The 16,988-nt window shown below is 42.6% G+C and overlaps 1 protein-coding gene across 1 annotated transcript in view; it reads right to left on the reverse strand.

Moving 5' to 3' along the window:
* The window catches only part of LOC309700493 (uncharacterized protein), a 2,098,293-nt gene that overhangs the window by 67,246 nt on the left and 2,014,059 nt on the right, over positions 1 to 16,988 (reverse strand). Inside the window, exon 67 of the mRNA XM_082524046.1 lies at positions 6,943 to 7,119. Within this exon, the coding sequence (XP_082380172.1) occupies positions 6,943 to 7,119 (177 nt within the window). The remainder of the gene's footprint in view (positions 1 to 6,942; positions 7,120 to 16,988) is intronic.

Raw genomic sequence — 16,988 nt, forward strand, 5'->3', positions numbered from 1 at the left:
TGTAAATGTCAACAACAAAAGGAGTGTGTAAAACATCTATATTGTAGTGATGGCAGTATACTGTGTATATTTATGCTGGCAGTATGGAAAATGATTATTTGCGGCAAAGTTCGAACCGCTTCCTGAACCAGTCACGTGGTACAGCCGGGCAGCGAGGCTTCGGACGTCATCATTTTCAGCTCCTCCCATAAATGAAGCAAGCCTCGATACGCGCTTCGCGGAAACGCCCTCTCCATTACTCGACACACGCTTCGAAGCCTCGATACAGAACGTCCCATCACTAGTCTGCTGCATTGTGGTGTTGCTGACGGCTGCCTCTTTGTTATTCCCCAGGAGGAGTGTGGAGACGAGAGGGCAGCGAGCACGGGGTGCTCAGACACTGAGGAGTGGAGACAAAGAACACTAACACTGGCAAGAGGACATGTCAGAGTCGGGAACGCACTGGGGATTTATTGTTGTTTGGATTATTTTGCATCACTGTAAATAAACGCACTGACCTCATCAAAGAGTCCAGCATTGGGGTCCTCCTTCCCCTCATCATAGTCTGCCACGCAGGCCGTGACAGAAAAGCCCACTAAAAGAACGCCCACCAGACCAAAGCAATGGTTTTGACTTGATCAGCATTAACCCCGCCCCCTGACTTTGATGGGTGAAGCTGACAAATAAAATGTATTTATGAACAGCGATGCAGGGCCAGGAGTAGCAACGTGAATTAAATAAATACATCATTAAATAATTCATTAAATGTGTCAGTAAAATAATTAAAATAGAAAACCAACCAATAATTGATTAAATATGTAATTAACTAATTAGAATTGTATATAAACAAATAATGAAACATTTTAAATGAAATTAATGGATAATTCATTATTAATATATTTCTTTAATTGACTATGTACATTTTTAAATGAATTACTGAAATAATTAATTCATTAGTGATGTCTCTATTTAATACAACCATAAAATACCATAAAATTGCTAATTTACTCAAAATAAATGTAAGACATCAATATTAAAGGTTAAATTATGATAATTAATACATGCAACTATAACTGATGACATAAAAATGAGGATTTCTTCAGCTAAAGCCAAAGTGCTGACTCATTTTTCATGTTACTCTCAAATGTTTTCCCTAATAACAAGAACATAATTACACTTTAGCCACAAGAGGGCAGCAGCATTAATACAAGTCACGTGTATATAAAGGTACAGTGATTATATTACAGTGATTTTGACAAAAACAAAACAGTTGATGGCAGTGTGTTTTTCCATGACAGAATAATTACGCACACCCCACTTTGCAGTTATTTATTTGTAAAAAATGTTTGGAATCATGTATGATTTTCGTTCCACTTCTCACGTGTTCACCACTTTGTGTTGGTCTTTCACGTGGAATTCCAATAACATTGATTCATGTTTGTGGCTGTAATGTGACAAAATGTGGGAAAGTTCAAGGGGGCCGAATACTTTTGAAAGCCACTGTAAAGTTCACTATCAGTAACATCATAGCACCACCCAGCTGTATAGAAACTCCGTCATGCTAGCTAGTAGCAGTACGAGTTATTGTAACTGACTGTAAAAAGTCAGCACAAGGAAAATAAACTCCACCTAAACTTGGTTTATATCTGACCCAGACAGACTGCAGGTCATAACTTCTTACCTGAAGTTCAGTTCACCTGACACTCGGACCGGCGGCCGCCTCGGGTCTCTGCTCCTCCTGCCTCCCCTTTCCCTCATCCACCTGCTGCCTCTGTGGAAGCTCCGCCAAAGCCACCACCAAACAACTGACTTATTTCTACACATCGACCAGCATCCGGCCAATCCGCCATCTTTCATTGTTTATACCGTTACAAAAAAATAAAAAAACCTCATCGGCTCATAAAAACGAAAAATCACCATCAGTATGCCCGATGGCCAGTCCAGCTATGGTCGTGCCATCAGTTAACCCTTCACGTGCCAGCTGTGACACGCGTGCCCAGGGTTGCCGACCCCTGCTCTAAAGCATCTGATTTGGATTCCTGAGATCAAATATATTTTCCTTTGGCTTTGTTTTCTTCCCATTTGTGGCTTTAATGTAGTGTTACATCCTGTTTGTTTGCTTCCATCTGTATACATGTCCAGATTCACTGTTATGTTTCTATTCTTACATTGCTGTGTGATCACTGTTCCCTCTGCTGACTGATGTGACCTTTTGTATCTTACACTGATACTTGTCATATTTGTATCTGCGCCTAAAAGATAAAAAGTTTTCCATGCTAAAACACAGCTCCACCTCCTGCAGTTCTCCCTCTGAACCACTAGATGTCTCTGTAGCCAAGTACAGGATAGGGTAGGGGAAATTAAAGTAAGATGGAGAGAATGGGCCAATAGCTAAATTCGTAGGAGGGATAAAGTGAGTTGCGTGGAGAAGAATGACTGGAGTCACAGGTAAAGTTGCTATGAACTGTATTAAACTATTTAGCAACAATTTAACAGCATTTCATGAACAGGAATGAAAACATAAAATAAAATACAGTGACAGCAATAATAATAACAATCAGAATCCTATCTGAGCTCAGATATGTCAGTCTTGCCGGCTTAATAGTCAGTGTTTAGTCAAGTCAAATCCAATAGGTCAAAAGTTTGTGATTGGTGCGATTTCGTCCTACCGCACTGTTGCAATTGTTCGTGAGAGAAGAGCAACCTGCCCTTCTGGATATTTGCTCAATTTATCAAGTTAATAGTTATTTTCCAGCAAAAAGCTTGGCGGTGAAAATCAGCGATGGTCTCGTGCACCTCCGTCTCTCTCTGTGTCTGAGCACGTGACGGTACAGACCAGGGGAAGGCGGGGCTTGTTCCTGCCTAACCAGTAGGGGTGTTAAATATACTCTTTGGGTTTTATTCTTATATTTATAGTATTTATCTTTTATTATTGATTTATTTTTGATCAACTCAGTGATTAACAGAGTAATGATGAATCACAATTAACAATAACAATGTTGTAGTGCATTACTGAGTCGTGTAAACTCACTGGGTTACATCTCTGTTATCTAAATGAAGACGTGCAGCACAGCAACCACAGCAGCGCTCAGATCACACGTGTCCTGTTATTATGTATAAAAGCATGAAACAGGTGAGACAGGTGGGATCAATATTAATGTTGTGGAAATATATGAAAAAGCAACAGAAGAGTGAAAACATTGTGTTTCTAGAAAGATCTTTCAGCTCACAGCTGCTCACAGACTGTATTTACAAGTGACAAACTGCAACTCTACAGTACATCTACAGTATATATCAAATATATTCTGTATTCAAATCTATTGAGTGATGTTTGAAAGTCTTTCCAGGTGAGTTTGATCCAGGAGGGTCTGAAGCCAGAGTCAGACAGAGACTGTGCAGAGACTGTAGAAGGACAGAGCAGCAGCAGAGCAGTCCAGATACACTGATGATCCTCTGTCAGATCCAGAGGGACACACAGGGATGATGCTGGACTCTACATTGTGTCTGACAGTGGAGCTGTTCTCAGAGCAGTTCACTCTGCAGCACTGACAGTCATCTGCACTTCTTCTCATTCCTCTGTCAGTCACTGCTGGATGAAGCTCTCCTCTCCACCTCCCAGTAACATGGCCCAGTCAGAGCGTCTCTACACACAAGCTGCTGCTGCTTCAACCTCTCTGGATCATCAGGACACAGCTCCTCCTCTCTCAGCACACACACCGTCCTGTTTACCATCATCACCTCCACCTGCAGAGAGAAGAAGGAAGAGCAGAGGAGATAAACGAGTGTTTCCAGAGACTCTTCATCAGCTGTCAGTCAGTGATGCAGCACATCCAGTATAAAGAGCTGCAGGGACTTCAGTGCTGGGACTGTACTAGGACTCATTGTTGCTTCACTTTTTCTAATCTTTGGATTTTTATTGAAGTTGATGAAAATGTTTTTCCCTCCTAGTTTGAGTTTGGACTTTCATTCATTAGAAGAACCTTGGTGTGTCCACTCTGAGCTCTGTAGGAACCCCAACAACAAGCCCAACAATCCAGATGGACGGTTCCAGCTGTTAACTGGAGGAATTCCATCCAAACATCTGCTCTCACTAAATTCTTCCTCACCTACAGACTGTGTTCTTCACTGCTTTAAACTTGGAAATGAATGCAGTCATTGGTCTGCGTGCTGCTTTGTTCAGAGAGCTGATTGGCTGTTGACACTGTTTGATCAGAGCGTGTCAGCTGTTACTATGGTGACCACAAAGGTCAGAAACAGGAAGTGTTTGTGTCCAATCCTGAAGCCTGTCACCATTCTCCTCTCACAGCTTCACTGAGAAGCTGCAGCTTTACAGGAAACACTGAATCTTTGTTTCATACTGACTGTGTTTAGTACAATACTGCTGACAGCACCACCCACTCACTCCATCACTCTACTGACCACAGAGTCTCCAGTCTGTAGTCTGGACTCTGCTGAAGATCAGACAGCTGCTTCACATCTGGATGCTTCAGGTAGTTTTCCCACAGCTCCAGCTCTCTCAGATGGGAGGGGTTGGACTTCAGTGCTGCTGCCAGATAATCACAGCTGATCTTTGACAAACCACAGTAACTCAATCTGTATAAAGAATGAAAGATGTAAGTTTATTAGACAAAGTGTGAGCTTGAAATCATTCAGTGTTTCATCATCTGTTCAGAGCTGAAGAAGGTTCAGAATGTAGAAGTTTAGAAAATGGAAACTCCAAACAGCTGAAGCCAACAGGAAGCAGCTTCAAACAGGAAACTGTGCAGAGTTTCAGACTATATGTCCTGATGCAGCCAGTTGGATTTTGGAGATTTGAATCTCTGTTCTGTGACTAAGTCCTTGAATCATTTCTTCCAGTTGGTCCAACAAGACAGACTAAGTGTTGGACATGTGTTGTGGCTCCATTAGGGGAGCTTCTAAATGTGATGTGATGGCCCCTCTGGGTCTGTCAGGTCACAGGACTGAAGAGAGCTCAAACTGGGCACACAGTTGTTCCAGTCTGGACCAAAGACTCTATACTGGGACTGAGGGACTGCTTTGACTGCACCCACTGGGACTTTTTAAAGGCTCATGTTCTCACTTAGATCATCGATTTCTACTTACATTTCTTTCTGGGAAAAATGGGGATTACTTTGGAAACAGGAAGTATTTTCCCCAATAAGCAGCCCTGGATTAGTAAATCACTCCAACATGTTCTCAGGCAGAAGAAGCTGTCTTGTTATGAGGGAGAGAAGAAAAAGATTGAGGCACAGAAACTTGTTGAAAGAGAGATAAAGCAGCTAAAATCAGGTGTAAAAGTAAAGCAGAGGATGAGCTGAATAAAGGACACTCAAGGCTGGCTTGGAAAGGAATGAAGTCCATGGTGGGGATGCAGAACAAGGAGCAAAGATGAATGTGATGCTGAATCAGCAGAAGACTTGGACTCATTTGATTCCAGCTTTGATATCATTGATTTCAATGAAGAGCTTTGTGATTGTAGCAAAGGGCTGGTAGCTCTGAGAGTCCCACTGATGAGGTGTTTGTGTGGAAATCTCTTAGTGGGACCAAAGAGAGAAAAAGCCCTGGTCCTGATGCTGTGGGAGGGAAATGATTGAAGTGTGCTGTGAGGAACTGACTGGGAGATTTTCACACATTTTCCAGTCCTCCTTGGAACAACAGGAAGTTCCCAGCATATGGAAACAAAGGTTAAGTGTCCTATGGCACTCAGTGATGATGGTGCTGTGGCCCCACCACCTCCACCTCTTTGTAAAGGAACTAACTGTCATCTGAAGCTTCAAATGGAACTAAGACTTCCTCCACTAGGTGGCAGTGTCTGATGAGAAAGTGTTAGTGGAGCTGGCCTGGAGTCAGAAACAGGAAGATGCAGGATTTGGGCTGAAATGGGGAAAAGTGGTTGGCACTAGTGCCTTAAAGCAAGAAGGTTGTAGGTTGAAGCTTGTTGGCCTTTCTGTGGAGGTTGGATGTTCTCCCACAGTCCAATGAAATGCTGCTTAGGTTCATTGGTGCTTCTAAATTGGCTGTAGGTGTGGATGTGAGAGAGTGCTTCTCTGTCTCTCTCTGTTGGCCCTGTGATGGACTGCTCACCTGTGCAGGTGGACCACGCCTCTTGCCCTATGACAGCTAGGGCACAGGCTGCAGCCCTGTGAGCCTAAGCTGAATAAACAGTTAGCATAAATGATCCATAGATGGCCTGAAATCCCCCAGTTAGCAGTTTGGTAGATAGCTATGACATGCTAATCCCATCCAGCAGCTGTATTCTACCTGTAAGCTGATCCCTGCTGAGCCAAAGCACTTTTTCATATACAAATTACAACCTTTAATAGAAACCTATTGGTCAGCATCTTATTAGCCTGCTGTTAGCTTCATTCCACAGAAAACTGAGAGAAACTAACAGAGTTGATAAAGAATAAAGAGAAATGTGCTGATTTAAAGCCTTTGAAGTGCTTCAGATGATCTCTGTCCACTTCTGTCCACTCATTCATTCATGTAAGCTTTCTAATGCAGCTTTGATCTTCACAGTCTGCTTCATGAAACTCATTCTAACCCTGAATGTCAGAGTGTTCCTCCTTCTCTTTCCCATCATTCATGCTGGCAGTGGAGGAGATTAGGATGTTGGACTGTGTTTTGGATGATGTGTGTATGTTTGTGTTGGACTGCTGTCTGTAAAGCAAACGCACATTTTGCTTTGGATTTCAGTGTCAGACAGACTTTAAGGTGGAATGAGGAGTTGGAGAGTTTCACAGTGAATTATCCAGTGGAGGATTTTTCTTCTTCTTTGAAGGTTTGAAATGTGAACATTGTTCTGCTGCAGTCAATGGACTAAACCAGAGAAGAAGAAAACAGACTTTACCATGAAGATCCTCAGTGTGGATCAGTATAATATCAGCCTGATGTCTGCAGTTTAGTGTCAGCACAACTTTCACATCATATTCATCTCAGCACAACTAAAACATGCTGACTGACCTCAGAGTTTCAAGTCCACATCCTGGACTCTCCAGGAAACCACACAGATGCTTCACTCCTGAATCCTGCAGCTTGTAGTTGTAGCTCAGCTCCAGCTCTCTCAGATGGGAGGGGTTGGACTTCAGCGCTGCTGCCAGATAATCACAGCTGATCTTTGACAAACCACAGCCCCCCAATCTGTATGAAGAATGAAAGATGTAAGTTTATTAGACAAAGTGTGAGCTTGAAATCATTCAGTGTTTCATCATCTGTTCAGAGCTGAAGAAGGTTCAGAATGTAGAAGTTTAGAAAATGGAAACTCCAAACAGCTGAAGCCAACAGGAAGCAGCTTCAAACAAACACAACAAGAGAAAAAACTCTGAATGTTTCACATTAAAGTCGTACATTTCTCATAAAAACAGGACAAAGACTTGAAAAAGTCGTGTTTTTCCTTCCAGGAACCACAAGGCTTCACTTTTAAAGGTGAAGTGTGAAAGAAATGGACATATTTGAAGTCCAACACCTTTTTCCAGTCACATTATTAAAGCAGACAAACTACAAGCTCATTTTCATTCCAACAAGTCATCTTCTGACCTGGACTAACAACACTGGTCTCTATGTGCAGCTGGCTGTGAGACCAGTGCTCAGGGAGCATCTACAAAGTGCAACACTGAAAGAACATCACACACTCATTTGCTTCCATCATCCAACCTGAAGAGGAAACAGAGACGCCTCCCCTTCAAAGTAAAAGCTGCTCCTTTTGGACACAGTATCAAAGAAAGTCTACAGTATAACATAGAAAAGACAGAACAAAGTTTTGGTTGTTTTTAAATTGTGCAGAAATGAAACTACACTAAGCTCAATTATGTGACAGACATTTCATCCCATGTCAGTTTGGCCTCATCCTGGGCCGGATTATCCAGCACACACTCTGACCACAGGCCCAGGGGCCACGCACAGCTGGGCTCCATCCAAGAGACAGGAAACAAACCAACACAATAATAAAAAGCACCATGTGATCTTCTTACATCTTCAAGACAAACATAGTAAAAACATGAGCATATTTGTTTCCTGATAAAATGATGTGACAGGTAGAACAGAGTAAAGTGGTGGTGTTACAGCCTTTCTCCCCTCTGCTGCCGAGGCTGTTAGTCTCTCCCAAACTCAGCTACAGGACTTCCAAATGAATGAAAGCAGCAGAAGTGGCTTTACAAATGAAAGAGGAAGAGGAGAAGAAGAGGAGAGGGAGGCCACCCTGACCATCACTCCAGCTGAAAACATCACACTTCCATTAAAGTTGGTGAGGAAATGTTGAGCAGGATGAGCTGCTGGCTAATCTGGAGGCTGTAGCAGCAGCTCACAGTCACAGTGGATTTCCACTCATGAAAAAGCTCTGGCTGCTTCATTTCTCATCTCATATCAGAGACTTTAATGCTTCACTGAAGCTGTACTGTGATGCTTCCATATTCCAGTGAGGCCTCCATAATGATTTCAGCTGTTCTGTACACACACTGTGTGCCCTGTATGGCTCAAAGTCTCTGCAGCCTGTTTTTATCTGCTATCATCAGATCTTCATCATCCTCATTCACATCCCTCACACACTCTACAGCCTCATCAGCACTGACTTCATCTTCACTGACTGATGGAGCACAACATGAACCTGTGGAGGCTGAAACACTGTCCTGTCAAACATCTCCCCGTCACCACTCCACTTCTGTCAGCCTTTAAATGAACCCTGCTCAAGTCTGTCACTTCTGTTTGGAGCCAAAAGGAAAAACTGTTGTTCAGTCGTTTGGAAAGACAACATTTCTGAAAGCACTCAAACTTCTTCACATTTGTCTTCAGACACATCCTGAACATTTAGGAACTAAAGAAAGTTTCAAACATCCATCAAAGACCTGAAATATAGAAAAACTACAACAGCCGCAGTCAGTGAACTCACCTCAGAGTCTCCAGTCGACAGTTTGGACTCTCCAGTCCAGCACACAGAAGCTTCACACCTGAATCCTGGAGGCCATCATTCCAACTCATGTCCAGCTGTGTCAGATGGGAGGGGTTGGACTTCAGAGCTGAGGCCACAACTTCACAGTGAGACTCTGAGAGTAGACACTCAGTCAGTCTGTGATGATAGAAAATATAAAATGTGTTATTATAAAAGCAGAAAATCTGCATTATAAACTAGAGATGGACCAATCCGATATTACATATCGGTATCGGTCCGATACTGACCTAAATTACTGGATCGGATATCGGAGAAAATTAAAAAATGTAATCCGATCCATTAAATATCACGAAAGCACCTCACAAAACTTGCAACACGCCGTAACTCACCTCAGAACGTTAGCATGTCAGAGCAGTATGCATCACGTGATAGAGCGGCTGTGGCATGTGGGACCTGTCGGTGGTCTGGATAGCATTTGGAGCTTCGCTAGCAACCCGGCATTTCATCTCCGACAAAGTTATCCCCGAGAGAAGTAAAGCAAGTGTGTAAGTCCATCTCTGAATGTTTGTAAAGCATTCCTGCGTTAAGCTTAACAAGCGACTGCCTCTTCTGGCTGCTACTTCAATCATGAAACTGCTTAATGATCAGCTGATCAGCTTTTCTGTCGCGAGTCCGTCTCTCTTGTTTGTTTTTGGCCCACTTTGCACCAGAAAGAAGAAACCAGCGGCTGAACAACAGCAGCACGTTTAAGCTTGATAAGCTGTTGTTAGAATTTATTTAATATGACACCAGGATCTTTTTCTACGTAGCTGACGGCTGGTAACTGTGCAGGGGCGGATCTAGCAAAGTTTAGCCAGGGGGGCAGGTAGGGCATTAACAGGGAAAAGGGGGCACAAAGACATACTTTTCTTTCTTATTCTCATTTAAAATGTCTAGCTTTCAATAAATAATTATCTGACACCCAAAGTTTTAATTTGATGTAAAATGAATAGAAGTCAATTACTGTATATAGTAACTATTAAGTCTAATATATATACCCTAGTAAGCTATAGTACATTTTCCTTTGGGAAGGTACCATCTGTGCAGTCTGCAATTTTGTTGAAGAAAGATGTTGAATCTATTTAATATTTCTTGAAAAATAATTGATTTCTGTGCATTTTTTTTCACACTGCATCAAATTAAGGTTGATTACGTCGATTAAGCATCATGAGGTGGCGCGTGAGGGGTGGTTCCCTATTTTTTATTTTTTTATTTTTGTTGTTGCTGGGAGTTGGAACCCTATTAGTTAGGTTGCTTAATATTTACGCTAAGTACTCTTTAAAATACCAGAATAGGGAGGATGGTGTAGGTTTAAGTTTATTAGATTGATCAGTATTGCTGAACTATGAAATATTTTTTTTTGCATACAGGTATAACAGAATAGCTTTAGTGTAGTTGTTGTTTTAAACTTGAGTATGAACTTATACAAAATGCAGCAAGATATTAAAAAAAACAGTTTTGTTGATTAAAAAACACTATATCGGATTCATATCGGTATCGGCAGATATCCAAATTTATGATATCGGTATCGGTATCGGACATAAAAAAGTGGTATCGTGCCATCTCTATTATAAACACAGACTGAATGTATATGAAGACAAAACAGAGTGAGGTCATAATCTGATGAATATGCTCTTCACATCTGTGCTTCAGCTCCTCTTACTGTGTTTGACATGACACAACGATTGAGTCTCTCTCAGACCTGCAGACTTTTAATGAGAATCTTTGTTTGGCTTTAATCTGCAGATGAAGGAGGAAGATGGTGTCACATTTAGGCTTCCATAATGTCCACAGTCTGTCACTGAGATCTGATCCAGAGTCAGAGTGAAGACACACATTTGGACTGTTTCCTGTTTTGACTCCAGAACATTTTGAATGAGTTCAGCTCAGTGAAGAGTTCCAGCTGGAAAGATGATCTCTGTTTGCTACCTGCTGTCAGGTACGACTGTTCACGTCCACACGCAGGAAAAACCTGCTGACTGTTACCAAACGGAGCAGAAATCTCATCACTGGACAATAATGATGAATGAACTCAGAGCTGCTGATATCAGATCTGATTTCAGGGGAACTAAACACAGAAATGATTGGCTCATTTGAGCTTTCTGAGCCATTATCTGCTGGTGTGTCGCTAGTTGGCAGAAAATGATTTGTATTCCTGTTCAGGGCTTCAGTGTTTATGAGTCCAGATCCAGGTGACAGCAAGTCAAAATGATGTTACCTGTCTGTGTCCAGCAGCAGCCTGTATTCACTTTGAATATTGTTATAACCTGACATGGATCAGTTTGTCTTTGATTGGTTTGTAAATGTCACTGTTTCCATTGGACCTGAGTGACGTACAAAGACAGAGAGGGAGAGAAAGGAGAGAGAGGATGGAGACAGCAAAGAGAGAGCAAACACAAACAGGTGAGAGTGGACAGGTGACCAAGGTCAGCAACCAATCAGAGAGCTTCTGTTTGACCCACAGTCACTGATGATGACTGCACATAACCAAGCAGTGTGTTACTCTGATATCAAATATGGATCCTGCTCTTATAATAATGATCATCAGATGATATTATTGTGTTATTTTGTAGCTGAATACGATGTTTGTGTGATTATCAGTGAAAGAAGCAGTGAGGAGGATGGAGAGAGAGAGAGGACAGAGGCTGAAGTTAGAAACACTAAAAGGATTTTTCATGGATTTCATGGATGATGTGAGTGATTTCCAGCAGGACACTTAAACATGTCAGTGGACGTCCTAAAGAACATATTCACTGATATGAAACGTGTCATTGAACAGGATTAATATCAGTGGAAACATGGTGGAAACAGCTGTGACTGCATGGATGTGACACACTTCAAATCTGTTCTCCACTCTTGGATTTGGGATCCATGGAGCTGCTGCTGAGTCTGTACAATAAAGGAATGGTGTGGAAGGTTGCAGCGTACGGACACAAACACTTTGTGGTTACAATCTGATTTTATTTTCAACATTAAACTACTAACCTACACTGATCAATGATGTTAATGATCACATCTGGACTCACCCAGCCTTTCTGCAGTTCCTCACAGCTGGAATCAGTCTCTGTCGTCCCCGCTTTGATGTTTTGTACTTCAGCAGGTCCAACTCATCCAGAACCTCCTCTGACATCTGCAGCATGAAGGCCAGAGCTGAGCACTGGATCTCAGAGAGTTTCTTCTCTGATCTGTTCTCTGACTTCAGGAACTCTTGGATCTCCTGAAATAATGAGAGGTGGTTCATCTCCATCAGACAGTGGAAGATGTTGATGCTTCTGTCAGGAGAGATTTCATCACTGTTCATCTCCTTCAGGTTGTTGATGACTCTCTGGATGGTTCCTGGACTGATCTCTGTCTGACCCAGCAGACCTACTAAGAGTCTCTGGTTGGACTCCAGACAGAGGCCATGAAGGAAGCGAACAAACAGGTCCAGGTGGCCATTTTTACTCTCGAGGGATTTCTCCATGGCTCGTTTAAGGAAATCATCCAGAGAGGACTTGTTGTATTTTTTTCCCAAAAAGTTCTTCAGCACCTTTGTCTTCCTGTTGGTGTGACAGTGGAACATGTAGACAGCAGCCAGAAACTCCTGAATGCTCAGATGAACAAAGCAGTAGACTGGTTTCTGGAAGATCACACACTCTCTTTTGAAGATCTCTGTACAAACTCCTGAGTACACCGAGGCCTCTGTCACATCCAGACCACACTGCTCCAGGTCTTCTTGGTAGAACATGATGTTTCCTTTCTCCAGATGTTCAAATGCCAGCCTCCCCAGCTTCAGAAGAACTTTCCTATCAGCCTTCGTCAGCTCCTGTGGACTCGTCTCACGTCCCTCATGGTACTTGTTCTTCTTCCTCTTTGTCTGAACCAGCAGGAAGTGTGAGTACATGTCAGTCAGGGTCTTGGGCAGCTCTCCTCTCTGCTCTGTAGTCAACATGTGCTCCAGAACTGTAGCAGTGATCCAGCAGAAGACTGGGATACTACACATGATGTGGAGGCTCCTGGATGTCTTCATGTGGGAGATGATTCTGCTGGACAGCTCTTCATCACTGAATCTCCTCCTGAAGTACGCCTCCTTCTGGGCGTCAGTGAAGCCTCGTACTTCTGTTAGCCTGTCAACACATGTAGGAGGGATCTGATTGGCTGCTGCAGGTCGGGAAGTTATCCAGACGAGAGCCGAGGGAAGCAGATTCCCCTGGATGAGGTTTGTCAGCAGCTGGCTGACTGATGACTTCTGTGTGACATCAGACAGCAGCTTCCTGTTGGTGAAATCCAATGAAAGTCTGCTTTCATCCAGGCCGTCAAAGATGAACAAAAGCTGAGAGACAGCCAGCTTCTCTGCTGTGACCTTCTGTAATGTTGGATGGAAAACATGGAGCAGCTCCAGAAGACTGTACTGCTCATCTCTGATCAGGTTCAGCTCCCTGAATGAAAGCAGAACCACCACACTGACATGTTGGTTCTCCAAGCCCTCTGCCCAGTCCAGAGTGAACTTCTGCACTGAGAAGGTTTTTCCAACACCAGCCACGCCGTTGGTCAGAACCACTCTGATGGGTCTCTGTTGGTCAGGTAAGGCTTTAAAGATGTCCTGGCACCTGATTGGAGCATCATGGAGGGCGTCCATCTTGGAAGCTGTCTCCAGCTGCCTCACCTCATGTTGGGTATGAACCTCTTCACTCTGTCCCTCTGTGATGTAGAGCTCAGTGTAGATCCTGTTGAGGAAGGTTCTACTTCCTGTTTCATCACTTCCTTCAGTCACACGTTCACATCTCCTCCTCAGACTGATCTTATGTTTATCTAAAACCTCCTGCAGACCAACATCTGCTGAAAGAAAGAAAAACAATGAGACTAAAGAGAAAGAAAACTCTTCAATGTCTGAACAACACAAGAAGTCCAGTTTTCAGAAATGAGTCCATCAGCAGACAGATGTTCAGTCTTACTTTGTACACAGCTGCTCTGACTGGCTGTCTGCAGTCCAGCTCTGCTTCTGGATCTTTCTCCACACTGGGGACAGGAGGAGTCTCCTGATGAAGCAGACTGGTCCCAGTATGAGGAGATGCACTGTCTGCAGAACCAGTGTCCACAGCTGGTAGAGACTGGATCCTTCAGGACGTCCTGGCACAAAGCACAGCAGGACTGCTGCTCCTCCTCACAAACACCACTCCTCTTCCTCTTCCTCCCTCTGTGAACACATTTCTTTATCACTACAATCAGTGACTGTTAGTGAGAAACATCCAGATTTGATGACACTGTGCAGAAGCTCTGATGGTGACACAGAAAAGTCACAGTGGAGATACTTCTGTCCACCTTTGATTAGACTCATTATAAAAAGGAAACAAAGTTTGAACACAGTCATGTTTCCAGTTCACTGACTTACATTTATTCCATGGACACTCACTCTAACCTGAAGCACAGCTACAACCCAACATTGTTGAGGCCTCATCTCCTCCTTTCCTGACTGTAGAGGTTAAATATGCAACAACCAACAAATAAAAGAATTTGGTTCATTTCAAAGAAATTCACACGGCGACCAAGTAAAGTAACCATAGTAAAGGAGACAACATCCCGTTGATGGTGGGATTATTTGAAAGATTTGCTTTGGTCACGTCACCAAATGCAGTTGAACCACCCGTGGATCCATGTTTGACCATTCTACCACTCTGAGCTCTGCTTTTGAATCATTTTATTATTATCATCATTCATTTATTCATTCTTTGGAGGGGGGCTATTTCCTAATGCCGCCCTAATAAGCTGATGTTCAAGGGGAAATATAACAGAAACTCTTTCAGTGTTATTCATTAATAAATTAACAGATAAACTGTGAAGAAGAAAAAAACTGAGATTTAAAGGAGAGAGTGAGAAACTTGATCATCCATCCTCATAATACATGTTTATCAGTATCTGCTGTGACCATACTGCAGTAATAACTACAAGTCTACATTTCTGTGACTGTTGATCAATCACAGCAGGAATCTGAGCTCATCTCTGCACACAGAGCAGCTTCAGCTCTGGGATAAACTGCTCGCTTCACGTCCTTCTCAGCTCACAGACACTCATCCTGATGTTTTCCTTTAACATTTGATGCTATAATTCATCTGAGTTTACACTTTATCTGCATAAATACAGAAAAACAGACCCAAACACCAGAAACCATCAGTTTCACCATGTAGAATATATTGTTGTTTCCTTTTAATTCAGAGAAAAACTCTGATTTGGATTTTCTCTGTTCTCTTTGCCACAGCCCATCCCAGCAGCAGCTGAAGCAGCTGACTGTCACAACACTGAATAACACTTTAGGAGGAATTTCAGAGGTCAGTAAAGCTCCAGTTTCAACATCAGTTAATTAATCATAGTTCATCATAAATGTGAACTTGGCTGGCACACATGTTAATGTTAGCCATTTAAATATTAGCAGTTAGCTGAGGCCACAAGAAGAAGAGGCCCTAGAAGAACAATGGATGATAAGATTAGATTTTCAAGACTAGGCAGAGACGTGTTTTCCTTTACTGTCTCTTACAGAGGAGGGAGCAGATACCAGACGAGGTCACGGAGGTACGGGGAGGATTCGCAGCAGACAGCAAGACTGCCACGTCCATGCGAGAGAGCGATGGCTACGATAATCTCTGTTTTTAAGATAAGATAAGAGATAACATAAGATAGAACTTTATTAATCCCTCGGGTGGGTTCCTCTGGGAAATTCGACTTCCAAAAAGCACAGCAACGACCGAAGTTACAGTTACAGAATTGTTATATATATATATATATATATATATATATATACATACACATAGGGGATAAATAGAATAAATAGGAATAAAAAATAAAATAAAAATACAATGTCTCCCTATATAATGTTGTACAGCCCATGTGAGGGTTATCCTCTCTGTGAACCAGATGCTTGATTTCACACAGAGGTCCACCAACTGAATTTGATCAGTTATGGAACGATTTACCTCGACAGGCTCCTTCACTCGCTGCTTTTAAACCTCCTTTAAAACACACTTTTACTCCCTGACCTTTGACCCAGTGTGACATGTTGACTCACTACCTCAGACAGCTTAAAATAGTCTTTTTGTTTTTTGGTGCTGCCTAAAAGAACCGTAAATATCTGTCCTATATACAGTTATGTTCATATATTTTTGTACTACATCAGGAAACTCAAAAACATAGTTTTTAATATTTTAATCCTTATTTTTAAAACTTTTTTTGTCATTTTTCTGAATAACACTTTAGGAGGAACGTCTTGATGCATTCTCAATCATCCAGGAAAGTAAATCTCCAAAAGTTGATTCTGTTCATCTGGACGTAGCGTAAATGTGTCCCAGCTGGACTTTTGTCAAAGCTGGAAAGGCTCCTAAAGAAAGTTCCAGTCGATCCAGGAGAGAAGGACAACCGCTGCCTAAGAGAAAACCTGTAGCTATCCCATATGTGTCAGGAGTGTCGGAGCAGCTGAGTCGCATTTTTTCTAAACACCGGGTCTCTGTGGCTTTTAAACCCCAAAACACGCTGCGCCAAAAACTGGTCCACCCCAAGGATCGGGTCCCCCGACACAAACAGAGTAACATAGTGTAGCTGTTAAGTGCAGGACGATTGGCAGGATTTATACATCGGGGAAACCAAACAACCTCTGGCTACAACACAGAAGAGCCACCTCGTCAGGCCAGGACTCTGCAGTCTATTTACACCTACAGGCCAGTGGGCACTCTTTCAATGATGAGGACGTAACATCCCGGACAGGGAGGAACGCTGGTTTGAAGGCGGAGTCAAAGAGGCCATTTACGTGAAAAGGGAAAGACCATCTCTGAATTGAGGAGGGGGCCTAAGGGTACATCTGTCACCATCTTACATGCTGTGATTGCAGCCATTCCCCAACTCTCTGTGAATGGTACTCATGACCATTGATCAGTGGTTGTTGATCAATGGTCATGAGAATTGCATAATTAAGATTAAGGAACTGACCTCACAGCCCATTGTTCCTTCAGTGGGCTGGTTTCAGTCATTATGCAAATGTCCTGTTTATAAGATTGAATCCTGCAGTCAGCTGAGACTGAAGGAGTCACCTGGATGATGACAAAACGTTTCTCCCACAAAA

Source organism: Aulonocara stuartgranti (genome assembly GCF_965226115.1).
Source record: "Aulonocara stuartgranti genome assembly, chromosome: 3".
NCBI lineage: Eukaryota > Metazoa > Chordata > Actinopteri > Cichliformes > Cichlidae > Aulonocara > Aulonocara stuartgranti.